Here is a 25,488-nt window from a genome sequence, read left to right as displayed (position 1 = left end):
TACTTTATCTTTATTATCACTTTTAGCATGCCTCAGAAACTATTTACATTCGGTAGCCTTAAAGTGTATATTTGTATAATTTTTATATATAACATTCAAGAAAGTGTATAGAATATATATATATATATATATGGGCCAAGCTTATTTTGGCCAAAAGTGCTTTTTAGGACAAACGTGTTTTCTAAGAGCCTGTTTGGATTGACTTATTTTAAGTGCTTTTAAGCAAAAATAGCTGTTAAGCCATTTTGTAGTATTTGGATAAAGTAAAAAAGTGTTTTTAAGCACTTGTTTTTAAGCTAAAATGACAAAAATAAGCCAAAAGTCAAAAGCTAGAATTCCTAACTTAGAGCCCGTTTGGATTAGCTGATTTGAAGTAGCTGATAAGCATTAGGTGCTGAAACCGATTTAATAAATAAATAGTTACATGTTTGGGTACAAGTGCTGAAATTGATAATAAGTTGTTGCAGTATTTGATAAAAAAAAGTGCTGATAAGCTATTTTTATGTGAAAATGACTTAAATAACCTTAGAACTGTTTACACTTATAAGGGCGTACACTACAAAAAAAAACTGAAATTAGCTACGAACGTCGTCGATAATCTGTTGCTAAAACGCTCGTAGCTAGCAGAATCTTTTGATAATTCGTCGCTAAATGAGATTTGCGACGGATTTTTCTGTTTAGCTACAGAATTTGTCTGTCGCTAAAATTTATTTTATTTAGTAGTGGTAATTTCTTCAAAATTTTAGATTCCGGATCGATTCAAATACAAAATATTCTATTTGTCATTTTATTTTAAATATAATTGTGCTTAGATAAGATAATTTTTATGATAAATATAATTTATTTTATGATAAACATATAATCATAAGTTATAATAACTAGTAAATTGACAAAAATTTCTTAGTAAAAAATAAACCTAAATAAGACAAATTATTTGAAGAGAAACAAATATTGTCTTCATCACCACAACACTTAGAAAACAATACACCAAAAATGCAAAGCAATAGAGAATTTGCTTATCTTAAATAGTCAATGAGAATTGCAGACTTGAAGAGGTGGAGGGAGGGGGGGTTTAGGTTGAATACTTGAGACAGTGAGTATCGACGTATCGAGGTAGGTTGAATATTTGAGGCAGTGAGTATCGATATAGGAGTTTTGTTCTAAAAAAGAATATTTTAAGGATAAAATAGTAAAAATTTTAGTCAAACTTAAAGTGCTTATAAGCTAAAAATTCATAAGCTGGGGGTGACCAGCTTATGACTTTTGGCTTATTTTTGACTTTAAGCACTTGACTTATAAGCACTTTTAACTTTACCAAACGCGTACATAAGCCTAAAAGTGCTTATAAGCTAGTTTGACCAGCTTATAAGCTTAGCCAAACACCCTTTTATACCTTAAAAGTTATTTTGGCTTAAAAGTCACTTAAAATAAGTCCATTCAAACGGCTCTAAATGTTAAAATATTTTACCAAGCTTTTAGAAGAAAAAAAATACTTTTGAGTAGTCTTGAGAAGAGAAGGAAATAAATTGTTTTCAAAATACCTTTTAAAAAAATAATTTTGAGAAGAATATACTTAAAAACACCTTTTTAGAAACTTGGCCAACCATTAATTGTCAAAAATAACCGAAATACAAACGGCTTCTATCTCAAAAGTATCAAACGGAGTACTATTTTTTCTTAAGGGTATTGCTGTAATTCTCATTCCCAAAGTTTAAAGAAAAGAACCATAGGAAACACTAGAGACCCTTTTCTTCCCGAGTCCGCTTTCTTTTCTTGCTACTACTATTTCCGATCAGTTGAACGAATTCTGGATTCATCAATCATCGGCCACAGGGAATTTTAGGGCAGATTTTTTTTGTGAATTTGAAGAAAAAGAAATTATGTTTTTCTCTGGTGATCCTTCGACGAGGAAGCGGGTCGATTTGGGTGGGCGCAGCTCCAAGGAACGTGACCGACAGAAGCTTCTGGAACAGACTCGTTTAGAGCGGAATCGTCGCCTCTGGTTGCGTCAGCAGAACTGTGCTGCCATCAAAATTCAGGTTTCTTTTCTGCTATTGTTTCTCCTTTTTTTTTCTTTGTTGGGTTTGAGAAAAGTTTTAATGTGGGTGTATCTTGGGGGGGGGGGGGTAAAAATTTAACGTTTTACCCAATAGTTAAAGTTTGGCAACTAATTTAGGATTGAGGCACTGTTGGTTGAGTGATATATTGATACTCAACTCAACTAGTTCGGGAGAGTTGATTGATTGATATATTGATAAACCAATAACTTAGAAGTTTACTTTTACTTTAGGTTGGAGTTGTGTATGATAAGATGTCTTTATTTGAATCGAATGATGTATTACTAGTGCTTGCCGAGACGATGTATTACAATTCTGCTTTATTATGTGTGAGTAGAATTGGCAGCAACACCATGTCAGTATTTTTCAAGTAATATTTCTCATTTGGAGCACAATAGAAGCAAAAAATTCATATAAGCAATGGGATTAGGTGTAGTTATATTAGACTTACATTATTTAATTCTAGTTAGAGTGTGGTACGGTGCAACAACAACAACATACCCATTATAATCTCACATAGTGGGTCTGGGGAGGGTAGTGTGTACGCATATCTCAACCCTACCTTGTAGAGATAGAGAAGCTGTTTGCAATAGACCCCCGGCTTAGGAAAGCATAATCACCACATTAGTGGAAAGAAAAATAAGAAGGGACACCATCGAGAAGCCATGTAAAAGCAGCATAAATAGCAACAAGATAGTAAGATGACCAAAATGAAAGAAACGACAGATAGTCATAGAAACCTAATACCATTAGAATGCGAGAGTACGTACTAATACTATCAGTATGAACAATCTAGACTACCTAACCTATTATCTTAATCCTCGACACCTTCCTATCAAGTGTCATGTCCTCAGTCAGTTGTAGCTGCGCCATGTCTTGCCTAATCACCTCTTCCCAATTTCTTCTTCGACCTACTTCTACCTCTCTGTAGGCCCTCCAATGTCAACCTCTCACGCCTCCTTACCGGGGTGTCTGTGCTTCCCCTCCTCATATATCCAAACCATCTAAGCTTCGCTTCTCGCATCTTGTCTTCAATAGGGGGCTACACCCACCTTGTCCCGAATAACTTCATTCCTAGTTCTATCTAACTTGGTGTGCTCGCACATCCATCTCAACATTCTCATCTCTGCTACTTTCATCTTCTGGACATGAGAGCTCTTGACTGCTCAATACTCATCGGTCTGACCACCACTCTGTAGAACTTACCTTTAAGTTTTGGTAACACTTTCTTGTCACACAAAATACCAAAATCAAGTCTCAATTTCATCCATCCCGCCCCAATACGATGTGTGACATCTTCGTCAATCTCCCCATCCCATGTATAATAGACCCAAGGTCTTCCCTTCCACTCCTTGATTTGCACCACTGAATTTACACTCTAAGTATTTTGTCTTAGTCCTGTTTAATTTGAAACCTTTAGACTCTGGGATCTGCCTCCGCACCCCAATTTCTTCTTCGGCCTACCTCTACCTCTCCTTAGGCCCTCCAATGTCAATCTCTCACACCTTTCTTATCGGGGCGCCTGTGCTTCTCCTCCTCATATATCCAAATCATCTAAGCCTCACTTCCCGCATCTTGTCCTCAATAGGGGCAACACCCACCTTGTCCCGAATAACTTCATTCCTAATCCTATCTAACCTGGTGTGCCCGCACACCCATCTCAACATTCTCATCTCTGCTATTATCTTCTGGACATGAGAGCTCTTAACTAGCCAACACTCATCAGTTTGGCCACTACTCTGTAGAACTTACCTTTAAGCTTTGGTGATACCTTCTCTCAATTTCATCTATCCCGCCCCAATACGATGTGTGACATCTTCGTCAATCTCCTCATCCCTCTGTATAATAGACCCAAGGTACTTAAAACTTCCTCTCCTAGGATGACTTCTAAATCCAGCCTTGTTACCCCGTGAGTCGTACCACTGAACTTACACTCTAAGTATTCTGTCTTGGTCCTGTTTAACTTGAAACCTTTAGACTCCAGGGTCTCCTTCCACACCTCTAACCTCGCGTTAGCACCTCTTCGTGTTGCATAGGTACAAAATTTAACGAGTCTTTTTTTTTGGATCATAGTCATTTGCCTTTAAATTATAAGTTGCTTCTCATTGGAATGAAATTAACCTGAACGGAATGGATTCTATATGAAGGTTCCATAAATGTGATGCAAGTTATTTTGGCATTGATTTTGTTAATTCATTTTCAGTACTTTTGGCATCCAATGATGCTTGCTGTAGTCAAGGATCTACTATGTTGCTGGTCTTTGTGTGGACTGATAAAGGATGTCAAAGTGATTTAGTGCGAAATCCTAGCACGTGTATCGTGTGTATTTTGGAAAAAAAGGGACCGAAGACATATTTGAAGGAATTACTCAATCGTACATAATTAAAAACTTAAATGCTTACCGCTGTTAGCTTTCTATTATAAACTGAAAGATGTTTATGTGGTTAGCAATTTAATAACTTCTTTGTTTGGAATTCTATTTTGACATGGACTGTTTATGTACATACTATTGTACTTAAGCACTTCCTTTGTGGTTTTCCTTATAGTAATAATATTTACTTACCAATCAAAAGTTTTGTATTCATTTTGTATTGAGCCGTAGTCATTCGATAGACTGTTCTTTTAGACCAGCTGTGGTCTTCTTAGGATTAAGAGAGTGTTATTCGATTGTGTATTGATGGCTGCCAACTAGAGGGAATATTCTTGATCTTCTATGCAAAATTTTCAACTCCTTTGAGCAATCCCTGAATCATTTAGAATAGACTTCAGGAGGCTACCTTTTGCACTTTCTTCTTCTCTTTCCCCATTTATTTGCCTCCATGTCTTGACGGTCTCCCCTACCCGTTCGGAAGGTACCCAAGAGACGTTATTTCGGAGGTACCACAGAGCATTAAACAAGCAGTAAACGAAATCCATATTCTTGACGCCGACTTAGAATTGTGGAGCAAGTGACCAATGCCCTTTCTCCCCTTCTTGCACATACAACACCACCACCAACAAACCCAGTGTAATCCCACGAGTGGGGTCTGGGGAGGGTAGTGTGTACGCAGACCTTACTCCTACCTTGTGAAGGTAGAGAGGTTGTTTCCGATAGACCCTTGGCTAAAGAAACAATAAACAAGAAGTGACCAACAATAGTAACACAAGAAAAAAACAAAGACACTATGTGTAACAAAGATCTAAAAATAAGAAATACAAGAGCACCACTAACAATACTGGTAAGAATGACACAATATGTAATAACAACGATCTAGGAACACAAAAATGTAAGAATAATACTAATACTACTGGTAAGACTAGGAGAAACTCTAGACTACCTATCAACCTACAATCCTAATTCTCGACCTCCAAACATTTCTATTGAGGGTCATGTCCTCGATAAGCTGAAGCAATGACATGTCCTGCATAATCACCTCTCCCCAATACTTCTTTGACCTATCTCTACTCTTCCTCAGACCCGCCATGGTCAACCTCTCACACCTCCTAACCGGGGCATCAATGTCTCTCCTCATCACGCGCCCGAACCATCTCAGCTTCGGCTCCCACAATTTGTCTTCCATAGGGGACACTCCCACCTTGTCCCTAATAACTTCATTCCTAATCTTATCTTTCCTGGCTCAACATCCTCATTTCGGCTACTCTCATCTTTTGGACATGAGACTTCTTGACTGGCCAACACTCAGCACCATACAACATAGTCAGTCTAATTACTGTTCTGTAGAACTTGCCCTTAAGTCTTGGTGGCACATTCTTATCACACAAAACACCAGATGCGAGACTATATTTCATCCACCCCGCTCCAATACGATATGTAACATCCTCGTCAATCTCCCCGTTACCTTGGATAACAGACCCAAGATACTTGAAACTCTCTCTCTTGGGAATGACTTGTGTATCAAGCTTCACGTCCACTTCTGCCTCATGCGTCCCCTCACTGAACTTGCACTCCAAGTATTTTGTTTTCGTCCTATTGGACTTGAAACCTTTAGACTCCAGGGTATGTCTCCAAACCTCCAACCCAGTGTTAATCCCACAGCGCGTCTCGTCAATCAGCACTATATTATCTGCAAATAACATACACCATGACACCTTCCCTTGGATTTGTCGCGTCAACACATCCATTGCCAGAGCAAATACATATGGACTAAGAGCCGATCCCTGATGTAACTCCATCAACATTGGGAAGTGTTCCGAGTCTCCTTCCATAGTCCTCACCCGAGTTTTAGCACCATCGTACATATCTCTAATCACCCTAGTGTATGCTACTGGGATGCCACTAACCTCCAAACATCTCCATAGGACCTCACTCGGGACTTTGTCGTAGGCTTTCTCTAGGTCAATGAACACTATATGCAAATTTTTCTTCCTCTCCCTATACTGCTCCACCAGTCTCCTCACAAGATGAATGGCTTCTGTGATCGATCGTCCTGACTTGAATCCGAACTGGTTCTCAGAAATAGACACGCTTCTCCTCATCCTCCTCTCCACCACCCGCTCCCAAACTTTCATAGTATGACTCAACAACTTGATACCCCTATAATTGTTGCAATTCTGGACATCCCCTTTATTCTTGTACACCAGGATCATCAAGCTCCATCTCAATTCACCGGGCATCTTCTGCATCCTAAAAATGACATTAAACAATCCAGTAAGCCACTCCAAGCCTACCTGGTCCGCGTCCTTCCAAAATTCTGCTGGAATTTCGTCCAGCCCAGTCGCTTTACCCCTGCTCATCTTCCGCATCTCCCACTCAACCTCCTCCACCTTAAAGCGCATGTAAAAACCATAATCTCGCTGGCTCTCTAAGTTCTCCAACTCACCAAGTACGGTGTTCCTGTCACCATCCTCGTTTAAGAGTTTATGGAAATATGTCTGCCACCTAAGCCTAATAGACGTCTCATCCCACCAATACCTTACCATCCTCGTCTTTAATGCACCTCACTTGATTCAGGTCCCGAGCCTTCCTCTCTATAACCTTAGCTAACCTGTACAATCTCTTGTCATCGCCTTTACTCCCCAGCTCCTCATATAGGCGCCCAAACGCTGCATTCTTAGCCGTCGTGACCACTAATTTTGCCTCTTTCTTAGCCGTCTTATAGCACTCCCTATTCGTCCTCCTTTCCTCCTCGACTGTGCTCTCCACTAGTTTCAGATATGCTGCTTTCTTGGTTTCTACTTTTTCTTGGATTTCTTTATTCCACCACCAGTCCCCTTTGTGGTCTCCCACGCATCCGTTCGTGACCCCTAACACCTCTCTAGCAGCTTCCCTAATGCAATTCGCTGTCGCGGACCACATATTACTTGCGTTCCCACTACTCCTCCAGGCCCCCATAGCCACCAACTTCTCCCCCAACTCATGAGCTTTGTTTTTAGTCAAGGCTCCCAACTTGATTTTAGGATTGGCCATACACCACTCTCTTCTTCCTCTTTCTTTTAATTTCCAGGTCCATTACTAAGAGCCTATGTTGTGTTGATAGACACTCCGGATAACCTTGCAATCAGCGCACAAGCCTCTATTGCCCTTCCTACAGAGAAGGTAATCAATCTGAGTCTTAGCCATCGTACTTCGGAAAGTGACCAAGTGGTCTTCCCTCTTCTGAAAACACGTGTTAGCTATCACCAAATCAAAAGTTTTAGCGAACTCCAACATCGAAATTCCTGCTTCGTTTCTACCTCCAAAGCCGAAACGCCATGCACATCGTCATAGCCCCTAGCAGTCTCCCCAATATGGCCATTAAAATCACCTCCTATGAAAAACTTCTCGGTAAGCGGGACACCTCGTCTAAATTCTCCCAGAAGTACCTCTTGACCTCCTCATCCAAGCCTGCTTGAGGCGCATATGTACTAATCACGTTTAAAGTGAACCCACCAAGGCACCAACCACTAGCTTAATAGTCATCAGCCTATCGTTCACTCTCCTAACATCTACCACTAGCTCCTTAAGATCCCTATCAACTAAAATACCTACTCCACTCTTGCCCCTAGCAACTCCTGAATACCACAATTTAAACCCGTTAACTTCCCGTGCTCTAGTTCCCACCCATCTAGTCTCCTAGATACACGCTATATTAATCTTTTTTTTCTGGAGAATCTTCCCTAACTCTCAAGACTTCCCCGTCAATTTCCCTATATTCCAGGCCCCAATCCTCAGCCTTGCGGTTCATTCACCACCCTTGCCCCCCCACCCTTGCCCCCGCCCCCTGCCCCATCCAAGGACATGACCTCACTCTACCATACCTCGCCCCAGCCACAATAATCTAAGGGATACTAAGCTAGTACTACTACAGCACGCAACAAGGTAACTATTGCACCTTAAGGCACCGGTAGAAAGCAACTACAGAAAAACAAGTAATTGATGCAATTGAATGTGTAGTAAGTGGCAAAGACAAAGAACGATACAGAATAGATCAAAATATATAAAGAGAAAGAGAGACAGATTAAAATCAAAATATATTATGACAAAAGGATACAAAATAAGTCAAAATATATAAAGATAAAGAAAGATAGAACCTGGAACGTATTCGAGGATTTCTAGCCGTTGCCTCCGCCCATACTGAACTTTGTTTTAGTGGGGCCCGCTACTGAAGCCTGCTGTAACGCCTCCTGGAGTCGAGGTGTTGTTGTAGAACCAGATCCTAGCGTCACACACACCTTCACTGTCCCTGTCGGAGCTGTGCTTTACTGCCGGCAACAGGCCGCCGATGAACCTACAGAAGAGAACGAAAAGAGGTGAAAACGAGGGGGGGGGGTAGGGAGATAGGTTTCGTCTGGTCTAGGATAGGTAGGGAAAGATTCAAAGAAGAAAGGAAAAGAAAATAAAGAAAGAAAGGAGAAGAAGATGTAGGGCGAAGAGAGAGAGAGGGGGGGAGGAGAGACGGAGCAGAATGGGAGAAGAAGAGAGGAGTAGAAGAAGATGAGAAAGAGAAAAGGAGATGACTCACCTATATGTCCGACGTGGTTTTGCCAGAGTTGTCGGAGAACGAGAAGTTAGGGCTGTCGTTAAACCCAAAGAACGAACGAAAGAGAGACTATTATGCATATAACACCGTTGTCCTATTATGCATCCCTTATTTCTCAAAATGTGCGCTTTGAGAATGACATCCTAAGTAGCAGGCCATGCAAAGAAGGCTATCTTTAAGGGGCTCCGGTCCGCTTTTTTAAATAACAGAGAAATCCCCGAAGGAAAATGGCGCATAGTTCGAAACTCGGGGATGATGGGCCCGTCCCTATATCCTTCTCCACTTAAATATCAAGCTTTTGTCTGTGCCAGGGTTCAAATCTGTGACGTGCCACACCCACACATCAGAAGCTGCGACCTTAAAGTTTGCATTTTTTCCTTTTGTTTAGATATTTACAATAAGATTCTTACGCTTTCGGCATTTTGCTCATGCTCTCGGCTCAGCGCCTTAACTTTTCGATTCTATCAGAAGGCTATAAATGTTTTGAAGAAGATGCTCCACTTCTTCCTATTGCTAATCCTATATAGGTATCATGGAGGATATATCCTAAAAATTTCGCGTGCTTCCTATCTTAGTAAGTCGGATGTCATTACATCTTTGTCATTTGCAAATACATTTAAGGAAAGGAATGTCTCTTTAAGGTTGACTCCCTGATGAGCGTAAATCAGTGTATAAAAATCAAAACTTGTGCTTGTCAAAGATAGTATAACAGATTGTTGAACCCACGAGGATTTGAATATTTCTACGCTATTTATCTTTGCTTGATTACAGTTTGAGAAAACTATAATTTGTGGAAGATGATCTTGAAAATTAATAATTACTAAATGAAGAGCTAACTAACACACTTGGAACAAACAATTATAATTAGAGAGTGTCACGACCCATTTTCTGAACAAGCCGGGACCGACACCCAATCGCTAAACACGACCGAGTGAACCATCTGCGCTTATCAAATCTATTGTAACTTCAAATTTTATATGCCACAAGGCACTACTGCAACCAAATACCTTTAAATAATTTAAATATCTAAAACAAGCCAACTTCAAAACTTTATTTTTAGTAACCATTGAAATACTGCTAAGTTATTATTATAAAAACATCTGAATCTTAACCTACCGACTGTGTCTATGAAGCCTCTACTGATAAACTGATGCACTGCTCAGGACATGAGATTTTCTGGCCAGTTCTCTAAGTAAATAATGAAATAGCTAAATAAAAACGACTCTAAGGAATACTCCACGAACAAAAGCGGAGCTTACCAATAGCACTGGAAGAGAAGGAAGTCCTAACTCGTAGCCTGCTCGCCTGCAAAACCGGTTCCTACGTTGTACCACAGACCAACATAGGTTCCCAAAAGAGAACGTCAGTACCATCCATTGTACTCAGTGAGTCTCAACGACAGGGGACGAAACTTTAATAACATATACATTACGAGCAAAGATTCTAAATACATGTAAAACATAAAGCTTATAAGAACAATTCTAAAATAATTGCATAATAACAGTTTATGAATATTCTTAAAAAAATTCTTTTCTTTTGATTTCTTATAAAAAAAATACTTCTCTTTATACTTCAGCGCTCATATATCATACTTTAGCATGGCTAAGTAATTTCTCAGCAACGAGACCCTCGGCTCGTGTGCTCCCTACTTTGGCACAAGTAGTTTCAGGAAGTCAACGCCTTGGTCAGGACCCTCGGCCTGGACGATGACCCCTTCTCAGAATAAAGGATACTCCCAAAAATCTTTTCTTTTTACATCTTCTTGTGACTTTTCAAGTCTAAATCTTTTCTTTTTGGAACATCATGTACATGCTCATGCTGGTATCCTTAAATGTAAAGCATTGCATAAGAATGAAATAAACATCTAGAAGTATTTCTAAAGATTCTTGCTACTTCATAAATTTTCAACATGAAAATAACATATAAGAATAACACCAAAATCTGAAAATTTATGCACATATATCATAATAAATCATCTAAACTTTTGCTAGAACAATTCTAAGCTAATAAGTACTCACTCGCTCCAATTAAGTAAATATAAACTCTTTTAAGCAATTCATCAAACACCTTGTATGCGTGCTTTTGTGAGTTAAATCACTTTAGAAAAGGGTTATATCAACTCACCTCAAAACTTCTCGAGCCAATACGTAGACCCTAGTCCAATTTATACCTGTCAAATAATTGATTCTACAACAATCAGTGCATTTTAATTAATTTTAAAGTTTCACACCTAAGCATGAAATTTACTGTTGATATAGAGGAAGAAGGAAATTAACTATTCTATTCTTACCTACTGCTACATTAGGATAATTGACAATAGAGAATTTTATATACCTGAGTTCAAGAATTAGTGATTTGTAAAGAACCCTAGAATTTTTGTTGCCTGTGTGAGTACCTCGCTTAACGGCGCCTCTGTTTCTTGGCAAACAGAATGTGAGTTCTGTTTTTCTTTTCCTAAGGCGTAGGCCTTTTGCCAGCCAACTACCAAGAGCCTTTTATGGCTTTAGTTTGCACGTGATTTCTTTTGCTTTTTTTTTTTTGACTTAACTAGTATTTAATTATTCCTACTTTTAATAATTAATAATAATAAAATTATTAATATTCCCCTAATTGTACATCCAATTATTTATAAATAGAGAAGTAACTCAAAATCAATCACAAGGGTTTTAATCCGTAATAGAAGTATAATTTAAGATTATAAAAATTAAATTCTATATTTAGTGGGTCTTGAAACTTTTATAGATTTGAAGAGTGTTACAATCTTTCCTCCGTTGAGTCAAGAATCCACCTATGGAGTAACTAGCGATTTTGACTACCTTTCACCAGCCCTTGTTAAAATATGAATGTTTCTTGCAAATACATTCCATCCCTCTAATACTTCTAATAATTGTACTCCTTTCGCTTATACAATTAACAGAAAGAAAAAAAAAAGTATAAAGATGTGAGGTAGTGTTCACTTATTCCCTATAGATAAAAATAACAGCGAAAAATGTAAGGAAAATGAAGATTACCTATGTAAGCTGGTGCTTTAGGTGCAAAAGTTCGGGTGAAGACGTCAATCATCTTTTACTATATTTTATGAGTGGCTACGCGCTTATGGAGGGTGTTCCTCGTCTTATTTGGGGTATATTGGGTGATGCCGGGCTCTGTGAGGGAGGTGCTGCATAGTTGGGCGCACATGAGGGGGAGGAAAAGTCCCAGGGCATGAAGCATTTCCCCTTTAGCTATCATGTGGTTTATTTGGAAAGCGATGAATAGAAGGGCGTTCGAAGGGTCGAACAAGATTGTGAAGACAGATTCTCATCACTCAGTTTTTCCCCCCGGCTTTGCCCTTGGGTTTGTCAACCATTTTGTTAAACTGTAGTATAGTCTTTTGTCTCTTGTGATGTTTGGTGTACTGAAGAGGTCCCTTGTTGTATAGAGGATTGGGTCACTTTTATTGAGAATCATATTTTGATGTAGTTTCTTTTTTGATATACTGATTTCGGGAGCTTGTTTTAAAGGATGTTTTTGCTCCTTTTATGTAATTCTCTGTACCATCTTGGTACCTTTAATAATAAAATTTACCTTATCAAAAGTAAAATAAAAATATATACTTCTTTCGAATATCTATGTGACAATTCTAAAGTTAAATACTATTTCCTTCTCTCGAATAGAATCAAATATTCAATAAAGAACGTCCTAAACTCATTTAAAGCAGTGTGAGAAATTGAGATACCTCTGGCAATTTATAAATCAATAACTCCTCAAGAAATCAAATGAACATATGAGATAAAAAGAAATTAATCACTCATTAAACCAAAGGTTTCATCAAAACTCAACTACAAGGAAATTATTCCATACTAAAGTTAACCATAAAAGTATTAATCATCAACAAGTTTATGATCCAAGAGAATAAAAGAGATGCCAAAATAAAGTCAAGAAGAAATTTTGAAGAAATCTTCTCTCTCTTGAAAGCTTGGGATCTTGTGCTTCTTTTCTCCTCCCCCCCCCCCCCAACTAAAAGCTGCCATATGCCAGAGTGTGGCCAAAAGTCCTTTCACAAATATTCAAAAGTCCTTTTATATCACTGAGTAGCCTTAGGAAATAAGGCCAAGCGAAATAAGCTTATTGAGCTATGCATTGCAATGCATAGGAATTTACTGCTGCAGTGCCATAATTCAGATCCACTGTTCCAGCGCACAGAATTTTACCGCTACAACGCCAGTTGTTGGTTTGACTCAACATCCCAAAGTAATTCACCAACAAATGTCTTCTCCACTTCTTGCGTCTTCTTTTGCTAGAATCTTGTGTATTTCCTCCTTGTTTCCTTCATTGCATAACTATCATAAAAATAACAAAACAAATTGAGGAATCACTCCAGTTAACCATAAACTCAACAATTCAAGCATGAAACAAGGCATAAACCATATGTTTTTGGAACAACTTGCAAAATGCTTTCATAATAATATGGAATTATAATAGAGAGATGGGATTTCCTTCACTTCTGTCGAAAAAAGTGAAAGCAATTCGATAAATCATGATGGATGACCTTACTCTAGAAATGAAGACTAAGGATTTCCGGCAACAATTCAATCGTTTATGTGAGAGCACGAGAGAAAATATTATTGATGTATTAATTATAATACAATGAGCCTTATTATAACTATACATATCCTATTCCTATTCAATGTGGGACTCGGACTAACTACATATTAATTACATAACTATCTAACACTCTCCCTCAAGCCGGTGCATACAAATCATATGTACCGAGCTTGTTACATATGTAACTAATACGAGGATCAGTGAGGGACTTGGTGAAAATATCTGCAACTTGATCATTCGATTTCACAAACTTTGTAGCAATATTTCCTGAGAGTATCCTTTCTCTGACAAAGTGATAGTCAATCTCAATGTGTTTAGTTTTCTTATGGAACACCGGATTTGATGCAATATGAAAGACAACTTGATTATCACACAAGTTCTATTTGGCCGATCTCACCAAATGTCAACTCCTTGAGCAACTGTTTGATCCCAGTTAGCTCACATGTTGCCATAGCCATTGCTCAATATTCTGCTTCTGCATTAGATCGAGCAACTACATTCTGTTTCTTACTCTTCCAGGACACCAAATTACATCCTACTAAAACACAATATCCAGACGTAGACTGCCTATCAGAGGGGAGGGGAGATCGACGAGGATGTCACACATCGTATTGGAGTAGGATGGATGAAGTGGAGGTTAGCATCTGGAGTTTTGTGTGACAAGAGAGTGCCACCGATTCTCAAAGGTAAGTTCTATAAAGCGGTGGTTAGACCGACAATGATGTATGAGGCTGAGCGTTGGCCTGTTAAGAACTCACATACCCAGAAGATGAGAGTAGCAGAAATGAGGATGCTGAGGATGCGCGGGCACACTAGGATCGATAAGATTAGGAATGATGATATTCGGGAGAAGGTGCAAGTTGGCTCCCATTGAGGACAAGATGCGGGAAGCGAGGCTCAGATGGTTCGGGATGTTCAGAGGAGAAGTCCAGATGCTCTGGTAAGGAGGTGCGAGCAGCTAGTTGTGGAGGGGATGAGAAGAGGTAGAGGGCGGCCTAAGAAGTATTGGGGAGAGGTGATCAGACATGATATGGCGAGACTTCAAATTTCCGAGGACATGACACTTGATAGGAAGTTGTAGAGGTCGAGTATTAAGGTTGTAGGTTAGGAGGTAGTTGAGTCTTGCCTTACTTATGCCTTTGCGAGACTAGTCTGGTAGGGTTTCTAGTTCCATTGTTGCGTCTTACTATTTCAGTGCATGACGTATTTAATAATTATCGCTTTACTTTGCATCTTTCTTCTGGATTTCATGTTCATATTTTTTCTTATTATTTCTGTAGTGATACTAATATTCTCTGCTTTTGTCCTTTTGTTCTCTTGTGCCGAGGGTCTTTCGGAAACAGCCTCTTTACCCCTTCGGGGTAGAGGTAAGGTGTGCGTACAGACTACCCTCCCCAGATCCCATTAGTGGGATTTCACTAGGTTGTTGTTGTTGTTGCCTATCAGGTGATCCTGCCCAATCAGCATCTGAGTATCCAACGATCTGCTCATGACATCGATCCTCAAACAATAATCCGTTGCATGGAGCTGATTTTATATACAGAAGAATACGAACAACTGCATCCCGATGAGAATCCATAAATTGACTCAACACTCGCGTGAAAGGAAATGTCAGGTCTAGTCATTGTGAGGCAATTTAATTTACCAACCAACCGGCTATATCTTACAGGATCGCTAAGCAGCTCCCTTTGTCCTAGCAGAAGTTTTGAATTCAGATCCATAAGATTGTCAACAGGTCGTAAACCTGTCATTCTTGTCTCCTCAAGAATGTTTAAAGCATACTTCCGTTGTGAGATCACAATACCTGAGTTGGACCGAGCGACCTCAATACCCAGAGAATACTTTAATTTGCCCAAATCCTTAGTCTGAAAGTGCTGAAAGAGATGTTGCTTCAACTTAGTAATACCATCCTAAGCATTGCCGGTAATAACAATATCGTCAATATAAACCACCAGATAAATACAGAGATTTGAAGCAGAATATCGATAAAACACAGAGTGATCAGCTTCACTACGAGTCATGCCAAACTCCTGAATAACTGTGCTCAACTTACCAAACCAGGCTCGCGGAGACTGCTTCAGACCTTAGAGTGACCGACACGACCGACATACTTAGCGACTAGACTCCGCCGGAGCAATAAAATCAGGTGGTTGCTCCATATAAACTTCATCCTCAAGCGTGAAGAAAAATATTTTTAATGTCCAATTGATAGAGAGGCCAATGACAAACAACAACCATGGGTAGAAAAAGGCGGACTGATGCTATTTTAGCCACGGGAGAGAAAGTATCACTGTAATCGAGTCAAAATATCTGAGTATACACTTTGTCAATAAGACGAGCCTTAAGTCAATCAAACTTGCCATCTGGACCAACTTTGACTGCATAAGCCCAACGAGAACCAACAATAGATTTTCCTAATGGAAGAGGAACAAGCTCCCAAGTATCACTCATATGTAAAGTAGATATCTCGTCAATCATAGCCTGTCGCCATCTTGGACGAGACAGTGCTTCACTTGTAGACATAGGGATGGAAATATAGAACAAAGATGATACAAACGCATAATGGGGTAATGATAGACGGTGATAACTTAAACTGACATAATGGGCATTAAGATTAAGTGTGAACCGTATACCTTTCCGAAGCGCAGTCAGTGGACTAGGATGTGACAAATATGCAGTAGAAGTATAGTCAAGTGCGGCACGTGAATCAGCCAGGCCTGATGCTGGGTGCGGACGATGATGATAAGTCGAGAGTGGTGTTCCTGTGGCTAGGGATATAGGAGGAGCAACACTAGATTCCTCAATGGTTGGTATGGGTAAGGCTTCTATGGTTGAGGATGTAGGGGGAGCTATAGGTGGAGGAGCTGGAGCTAGAGTTGGAGCTGTAGGCGATGGAGCCGTGGAGGAAGATGAAGGGAAATTTGTGACTGAATCTCCAAAAGATAGAACTGGTAGCACCTCAGATATGTCTAAATGATCACCTAGGCCTGTGAAGTATGGCTGCGTTTCAAAAAAGGTAACATTAGCAAACATAAGGCGTTGCGGGAGGTCAGGTGAATGACATTGATATCCCTTTTGTGTTCTCGAAATGTCTAAATGGCAGGTCTAGTCACTGTGAGGTAATTCAATTTGCCAACCAACCTCCTATACCTTATAGGATCTCTAAGAGGTTCTCCCAGTCCAGGCAGAAGCTTAGCATTCAGATCCATAGAAGTGTCAACAGGTCTGCAGCCCATCATTCCAGTCTCCTCAAGAATGTCTAAGGCATGCTTCCTCTGTGAAATAACAATACCTGAGCTAGACTGAGCGACCTCAATGCTTAGAAAATACTTCAATCTGTCAGATCCTTAGTTTGGAAGTGTTGAAAGAGATGCTGCTTCAGATTAGTAATACCATCCTAATCATTGCCAGTAATAACAATATCATCAACATAAACCACCAGATAAATACACAGATTAGGAGCAGAATGCCGATAAAACACAGAGTGATCAGTTTCACTACGAGTCTTGCCGAACTCCTAAATAACTGTGCTAAACTTACCAAACCAAGCTCGAAGGGACTGTTTCAAACCATATAGTGACCGGCACAATCGGCATACAAGACCACTAGACTCCCCCTGAGCAACAAAACCAGGTGGTTGCTTCATATAAATTTCTTCCTCAAGATCATTGTGGAGAAAAACATTCTTAATGTCTAACTGATAAAGAGGCCAATGACATACAACAACCATGGACAAAAAGAGACGAATAGATGCTACTTTAGACACGGGAGAGAAAATGTCACTATAATCAAGCCCAAAAATCTGAGTGTATCCTTTTGCAACAAGATGAGCCTTAAGCCGATTAACCTAACCATCTGAGCCGACTTTGACTGCGTAAACCCAACGACAACCAACAATAGACTTACCTGAAGGAAGAGGAACAAGCTCCCAAGTGCCACTCGCATGTAAAGCAGACATCTCGTCAATCATAGTCTGTCACCATCCTGGATGAGAGAGTGCCTCACCTGTAGACTTAGGGATAGAAACCGTGGACAAATATGATATAAAAGCATATTGAGGTGATGACAGACGATGATAACTTAAACCGACATAATGAAAATTTGGATTAAGTGTGGATCGTACACCTTTGTGGAGTGCAATTGGTTGACTAAGAGGAGACAAGTCCGCAGTAGGTGCAGAATTTGATGCAGGACGTGAATCACCTGGGCCTGATGCTGGACGTGGACGACGATGATAAGTCAAGAGTGGTGGAGCTGCAGAAGGTTGAACTGGACTAGGTGGTGAAACTTGAGCTATAGGTGTTGGAGCTGCAACTGGAACTGTAGGTGGTGGAGCTGGAGTTGTAGAGGAAGATGAATGGGAGATAGTGACTGAATCTCCAAAGGATGAAACTGGTAGCACCTCAGAAATATCTAAGTGATTACCTGGACCTGTGAAGTATGATTGGGTTTCAAAGAAGGTAACATCAGCAGACATAAAGTACCGCTGGAGGTCAGGAGAATAGCATCGATACACCTTTTGTGTTCTCGAGTAAACCATAAACACGCACTTAAGAGCACGAGGAGCTAACTAATCTTTTCCTGGAGTTAGGTTATGAACAAAACACATGCTTCCAAAGACACGGAGTGGAGGAGAGAACAAAGGTAAGTGGGAAAATAGGACAAAGAATGGATCTTGATTCTGGATAGCTGAAGATGACATACGATTAATAAGATAGCAAGATGTAAGAACTGCATCCCCCCAAAAACGCAACAGAACATGAGATTGTATGAGTAGGGTACGAGCTGTTTCAATAAGATGTCTATTCTTTCAGCTACCCCATTTTGTTGAGATGTGTACGGACAAGATGTTTGATGAATAATCCCACGAGAGTTCATAAACTGCTGAAATGGAAAAGAAAAATACTCTAGGGCATTATCACTACGAAATATGTGGATAGAAACCCCAAATTGATTTTGTATTTCAGTGTGGAAGGTCTGGAAAATAGAAAACAACTTAGATCGATTTTTCATAAAAAATATCCCAGTGCGGAATAATCATCAATGAAACTGACAAAGTAGTGTAATCCCAAGGTAAAACTGACCCGACTAGGACCCCAAACATCTGAATGGACTAAAGTAAAAGGTGACTGCTCGATTATCAAGACGCCGAGGGAAATGGGAGCGGGTATGCTTACCGAGCTGACATGGCTCACATTCTAGAGTGGACAAGTGAAATAAACTAGGTACCATTTTCTGAAGTTTTGACAAATTGGGATTTTCCAACCGTTTATGTAATATATCTGGTGAGTCGGTAACAGGACAAGTTGTTGAAGTGAGACAAGATGTGAGTCCATGTGATTTTGCAGGGATAAAGTAATAAAGTCCATCTGGTTCACGCCTGGTACCAATGATCCACCCTGTACTGCGTTCCTGTAACAAGGTCATCAAGAAAGAAAACAGAGCATTTAAGTGATTTGGCTGAACGACTAACAGCTATGAGATTAAAAGGACTACCTGGAACATAAAGAACTAAATCTAAAGGTAAGGAAGGAAGTGGACTTGCTTGACCTATTTCAGTTGCCGTGGTTTGAAACCCGTTGGCCATGGTGACTGTTGGGAGAGATTGAGAACATGAAATAGTAGTGAAAAGAGATTTGTTACCAGAAATATGTTCAGATGCACCTGAATCAATGATCCAAGACTCGGAGGTTGAAGATTGGGAGACACAAGTCACGCTACTATCTGTTTGAATAGAAGCTATCCCTAAAGATGTATGTTTACACGCTTTGTACTGAAAGGAACTCAATATAATCCGATAGAGAAACTATCCAACCATTCATACTATTGGATCCCATTTCGCTATAATTTATCTCTCAAAATCTTGACTAAAAGTAGTAGGGTTAACTTGAAATAGTGGAAATCAGTAACTCTTACGGGAAAACTGAAGAAATAGTTGGGAAAACACTGTTCACAAAAGAAAATCAGAACATTATTTTACGCTGGAAACACTGTTCTCGCCGGAGAACACTGTAGCTCGCCGAAAAATTCCAAAGTTGTCGGGATTTGTCGGGGATAGGACTGGTCGACTCGGAATTGCTGTGCGAGTAAGCTTTCTTGAAGGAAGTTCATCGAAATTTGTCTGTAAGGGGTCTCACACGCCCGACGCGTGCACAAATCTTCCCGGAAAATTTGGAGTCTGCCCGGCGCGTGAGGGCGCGTGTGTATGAGTTTTCCGGTGGGATTTTCTGGGATTTGGTCGCGGGACTACGGCTGACCATGTGGTGGTGTTGGTTTGTTCACAACACTGATTAATAGTGACTTTGACACAAACAGTCACTTAGGTCACCGGAAAATTGCACGGTGACTGAGTTCTTTCTTCCCGGATGTCGCTGGAATGACGCGCAACTATCTTTTCTCACCGAAGCTCTAGTACCATGTGAAAAAGCACGGGAGAAAATATCATTGATTATCTAAAGTGTTATACAACACCCTATTTATGTACAATGATTACATAATAATAGGTATCTATTTCCCGATGTGGGATACTATACATGACTAACTACTTAACAAAAGTATTGTATTCAACAGTTTTAACATTTTGCTCCCCATAAACATTTCAAGTTTGCTCTGGTTTCTTCATCACACCCTTCACTACCATACTAGGTCTTGATTCTCATTGGCGTGTTGGGAGGTTTTTATATTAACTGCATACCCCTCCTTCCTTGGATCCTTCCCCTCTCTTTACTTCTCATTTCATAATTCATCTTGAAGACTACTCTTCTCAGTTCAGCCTCCTTTTTCGCAAGTTCTTGTTGCTTTTCAACTTCAAGGTCACCTCCCAGTTAGCCTACCTGCTCGCAATTCTATGTCCTTAGGTCTATCCGTTCAACTCAAAACCTTCGTACTAGACCCCAAAGTTTTTGAAAGCTAATGCTTTCTTTGGCCCTTACGGAACATCCTGGAAGAGCAATTATGATATTATCTTCTTCATTGGGCTCACTACTCAGATTGTCATTAACGATATGATAATTCAATACCCATAGACTAGTCCTTTCATACTCTTAAAAAAAAGAACTAGTCACTGCGTAAATATTAGATAGTGAAGAAGAGTTTTAACTTGTATATTAGCTCCAAAATCTAGTAGTTAACCAAGAAAATATTTGTTGGCATGAGTTAGAAGATTCCCCTTACAAGCTAGCTAAACTGAAGGGAGACTATAAAGGGCAGCCCAGTGCACTAAGCTTCCGCTATGCGCGGGGTTCGGGGAAGGGCTGAATCATAACAGTTTATTGTACGCAACCTTACCATACATTTCTACTAGAGGTTGTTTCCATAGCTCGAACCCCTGACCTCCTGGTCACATGACAACAACTTTACCGGTTATTTATCTTGACGTTTATTCATCGATCTCTCTTGGTTTGAGGATATGTGCATAAAATTATGGATAGAAGAATACAATATGTAATCAGGTTTGGTTATGTGTTTGTATGCTTTAGAAGCAGTAAGACTGGAGCCCTAAGATCTAGACCACTGCAGTTGTATCTTAAATGCGTGTAAGAAAACGTGTCATTCGGTATTTGAAACCATTGTATGGAATCACAATTGATGGAATTTCCTCCTTTTTTTTATCAAGTATATTTTTATTGATAATGAGAAAGCTCCCATATACAAGACACATACCAAAAAGTTGGCTTTCACCCAGGATACACATACCAAAAAGTAGAGAACCTACATAAAGATATGATTCTATACAAATATACCTAGGCTTCTCTACAAATAAGAATTTCAGTATTTCACCAACAAGACATTAAAAACAGGAGGCTATTCCTCAGATGTACACTTGTAGGAAAGATTAGATCTACAGAAGTGCTTTTTCTTTCACCAGACAAATTGTCAAATGCCTCAAATGCTTGTTTTGTCACTTCTCCCTAGTAAGCTCACATGCTCAAGTTTCAACCTTTAAGTTTTAGGCCCTTAGTTTCTCTTGCCAATAATAGCGAGAGAAATGACAGAGTATTTCTTCAAGGATCATCTTGACATGTTATTTGCAAGTTCATGCTTGGTCTTGTGCTTTCTCTATCTTTATGTGCCTGTCTCTTCTATTTTTGCTTTATTTGACTCAAGATCGTTTGGATATGTGTTGGTAATCTCTCTTGATAGAATCATCTAGGACTTGTTGCTTTGTTTTGTTTTGACTTGTCGAAGTGCTAAATACAGAAATGCTTCAGAGGTAGAAAGGAGGTGGAAGCTGAGCGTTCTAAAGTTCGCGAGAATTTCTTAAAAACTTATGGGGATCGCTGCCACCGTGTTGACAGGTTTGCTTATATGGCTTTTATGTTATCTTGAGTATTTTGCTTTAGATGCTATATCCTTCCCCCTGTTGGGTCATGTAATTGGGTACTCTGATAATTTCTTAACGCTTATCCCATGAAGTTGTATGAGTTTCTTTCCAGAATCTTTTGGTAATTAGCCTTTTATTTTATTTTTTGCCCATGTGTCTCAGGCAATGTTTCGGTCCAGATTCAGATTTTCTATGTCAGCTACTTTTCTTTTTCAATCCAACATACACTAATGATGTTTCCATCCTCGTGGAGACATGCCGATCGCTACTGGAGCTTGTTCGAGATAGCGGTTTGTTCCTCTTATTGTGTAATTTCATGTAGGCTGTAATTTGTGTAGCTGCATATTGAGTGACTTCATTTATCTTGATTCTGAAGCTCTTTGTTTCCTGTTTGATTCTGGTTTTGTCCACCAATTAGAGATGATTCATGTGTGGCTTTACGAGGGTATGCAGACTTCACCCTTACCTTGTGAAGGTAGAGAGGCCGTTTCTGATAGACCCTTGGCTCAAGAAAAGCATGTAAAGAGAAGAATCCATGTAAAGAGAAGCAACAACAATAATCAAAAAATAAAATAACCGAAGCAAAAGAAACGTTGTCTGGTTCTTCTGCTGCCTTTGACCCCAAGTTCTTCATAGAAGCGTTGAAACTCTGCTGTTTTTGCCGCCGTGCCTGCTAACTTTGCCACCTTATACCTCTCTCTATGTGTCCGCTTATCCTTCCCGTCGTTGCTTTCCACTAACCTCATGTGAGGCTTCCACTTTTCTTTGGACCTCTACGTTCCACGACCAATCCCCCGATGATCACCATCGTTACCCCTCGAGGCCCCTAGCACATCTCTAGTGGCTTCTCTAATGCAACTAGCTGTCCTCTCCCACATACTGTTTGCATCCCCACTACTCCTTCAAGCCCCCATCGCCATCTTCTCCCCTAACTCCTAGCTCTGGCAGTGGTCAAGCCAACCCAATTTGATCCTCGGGCCTGATGCACAAGGCCTTCTTTTGCCTCTTCCTCTTAATTTTCAAATCCATCGCCAAGAGCTTATGTTGGGTGGTTAGATTCTTACTCGGGATAACCTTGCGATCCTTAAAGAGAACTCTATCAGCCTTCCTAAGCAGTAAGTAATCAATCTGAGTCCTAGCCATCGAACTACGGAAGGTTACCAGGTGCTCCTCCCTCTTCGAGAAACTCGAATTAGCTATCACCAACTCAAAAGTCACCGCAAAATTCAAAAGGCAAACTCCGCCTTCGTTTCTATCCCCAAAGCCAAAACCTCTATGGGCCGTATCATAACCCCATGTAGTAGTCCTTATGTGACCATTGAAGTTCCCTTATATGAATAGCTTCTTAGTTTGCGGTATACCTCTCACAACCTCATCCAAATCCTCCCAAAAACGCTTCTTGACCTCCTCTCCTAAGTCCGCTTCAGGTGCATAAGCACTAATTATGCTCAAAGTAAGCCCTCCAATGACTAACTTAATCATCATCATGTCGTTCACCCTCCTAATCTCTACCACCTGCTCCCTAAGTTCTCTATCAACTAGAATGCCTACTCCATTCCTATTCCTCGAACCTCCTGAGTACCACAACTTAATAAAACAAGCAACAATAGTAGAGTTAAAGCAAGGCAAGTGCGACTAGGAATAAGACTATACTGGCAAGCACAGTGTGATTTTGAAGAGCACAAGAATCAATATTAAAGGACAGGCTAAATATTGAGAACACGACAAGGAACAAACAAATGGAACCTAACGGATATTAAGGAACACAAAACCGTATTAGGGGGCACAATATAGCAAAGCAAAAGGAACGGTAGAACCTGGTTTTGTATGTGAAGGAGTTCCAGTTGTGGGAAATAATGGACCTTGTCAGGAAGCTGACCGGAGTTACTGGATCGAGCCGGAAATCGATTGGCCCTGTCCCTTGTGCATCGGTGTGATAGCACGGATCCCCCCACACACCAAAAGAGGGTGAAAGAGGGAGAGAGAGGAAAAATAAACTGGGTGGTGTGACTGTAGATGATGCTGGTACGGTCGCGAGCAGTGGGGGCAGTACGTGTAGCGATTGGAAGAAAAAGAAAGAAAAAGAAAAGGAGGGGAGAGAAGAAGAGAGCGATGGATGAGAGAGGAGGTTCTGCCGCCGACTGTGGAGTTACTGTTAGCGAAACGAAGAGAGAGAGAGACCTGTAGGCCAAAACTCGTAAAGACAAATATTATCACTTCACATCATGTGGGTTAGAAGATCTACTAAACTCATATGACTATTTTCAAATTCTAGAATTCAAGCTGCATCACTGCAAATGAATGCTTGCTTAAAAATGTCTTGGGCTTTGATGTAATGTTGAATCATGTCTCCTTGTGTTGGTGCCATGGTTTTAGTAGTTCCTGATACTTAAGGTAATGAATGTCCACCATAATGGCGTTGAATTGTATTATTAGGTATCTCTTGCTTTCGTATTCCTGAGTTCTTTTATTCATGCGAAATAATTGATATCATTGTCGTCTAGTAAAAGTCAACTGCATGTTTAATGACTCAGCAAATTTTTTCTTTTGCCAGCTTTTATGGTAGTGTGGTACTGTGTCAAAATTCATTGTTTATATTAAATATCTGATTCTTTTGAATTACACAATTGAGCTTGTTTCTTAAGTGCATGTTTTGCGCGTAGCATCTGCTTGTTCAAGTTTAACTGCGTTACAAAGACTTTTCTTTTTTTTTTTTTTTTGTTGAGAAAGGTAACTTGTATATATATTAAATAAGACTAAAAGACAGCACAAAAGCAGTGCCAAGTTATATTTACAAAAAGAGCAGACCCCAGCTATGTTATTCTAAGGTTACAAAGCACCTGTCAAATCTACTAAAGATCTGCCTCCTCTACAAAAGCTTTCTTTACACCAGAAATGAAACAAAATGAAACAATTCATTTTAATATGAGGGGATTGAGAGCTTTTGAGGGGGATTGAGTATCCTTTTTCACATCTTAAGAATAGTCATTTATCTTTCATCGCTTTTTGGTGCACTCATATAGCCCCTACTTGTATAGAAGATTGGGCGTCTTTTGTAGAGAATCATGGTCTAATATAAATTCTCTACTTTTTAGTATACTTGCTGTATACGGGAGTTTTCTCCCTTTTGATTAATACAATTTACCTTATCAAAAAAAAATATTCTGTAAGTAGTTGCTTCTGTCTTCACAAATTCTTGAATTTCTCTCCTTCCAGACTGTCCATCATATGCAAGTATGAACCAATCTCCACCATTTCTTCTGTCTCACTATACCCCCATTGTAATTCCAACACGTCAACAGATCACAAGTGTTTTCTGGCATACTCCATTTAGGCCTACAATATTGAAAAAAAGTTGCCATAGTTGGTCAGTGATAGGACAGTAAAGAAACAAATGGCTATTGGTTCCTGTAGCTGTACCACAAAGTGAGCATTTAGAGCATAAATGGAAGCTACTCCTTCTCAATTTATCTTGTGTTAGACATGCTTCTCTTGCCATTAACCATGAAAAACAGACCACCTTGAGAGATTTCCTAACTTTCCAGATTTGCCTCCGGGGCCA

The 25,488-nt window shown here is 39.9% G+C and overlaps 1 protein-coding gene across 2 annotated transcripts in view; it reads left to right on the top strand.

The window, feature by feature from the left end:
* The first annotated feature begins 1,679 nt into the window (after nucleotides 1–1,679).
* LOC107813587 (E3 ubiquitin-protein ligase UPL6) overlaps nucleotides 1,680–25,488 on the top strand; it is a 69,270-nt gene continuing 45,461 nt past the window's right edge. The window contains exons 1-3 of one of the 2 annotated variants that reach the window (XM_075242600.1): nucleotides 1,680–2,039; nucleotides 21,803–21,900; nucleotides 22,089–22,216. In XM_075242600.1, coding sequence (XP_075098701.1) covers nucleotides 1,881–2,039; nucleotides 21,803–21,900; nucleotides 22,089–22,216 — 385 coding nt within the window. In that variant the 5' untranslated portion in view covers nucleotides 1,680–1,880. The remainder of the gene's footprint in view (nucleotides 2,040–21,802; nucleotides 21,901–22,088; nucleotides 22,217–25,488) is intronic. The other variant, XM_075242601.1, reaches the window with a different exon arrangement.

Source organism: Nicotiana tabacum, chromosome 22 (genome assembly GCF_000715075.1).
Source record: "Nicotiana tabacum cultivar K326 chromosome 22, ASM71507v2, whole genome shotgun sequence".
NCBI lineage: Eukaryota > Viridiplantae > Streptophyta > Magnoliopsida > Solanales > Solanaceae > Nicotiana > Nicotiana tabacum.
This window is presented reverse-complemented; position numbering and strand designations above follow the sequence as displayed.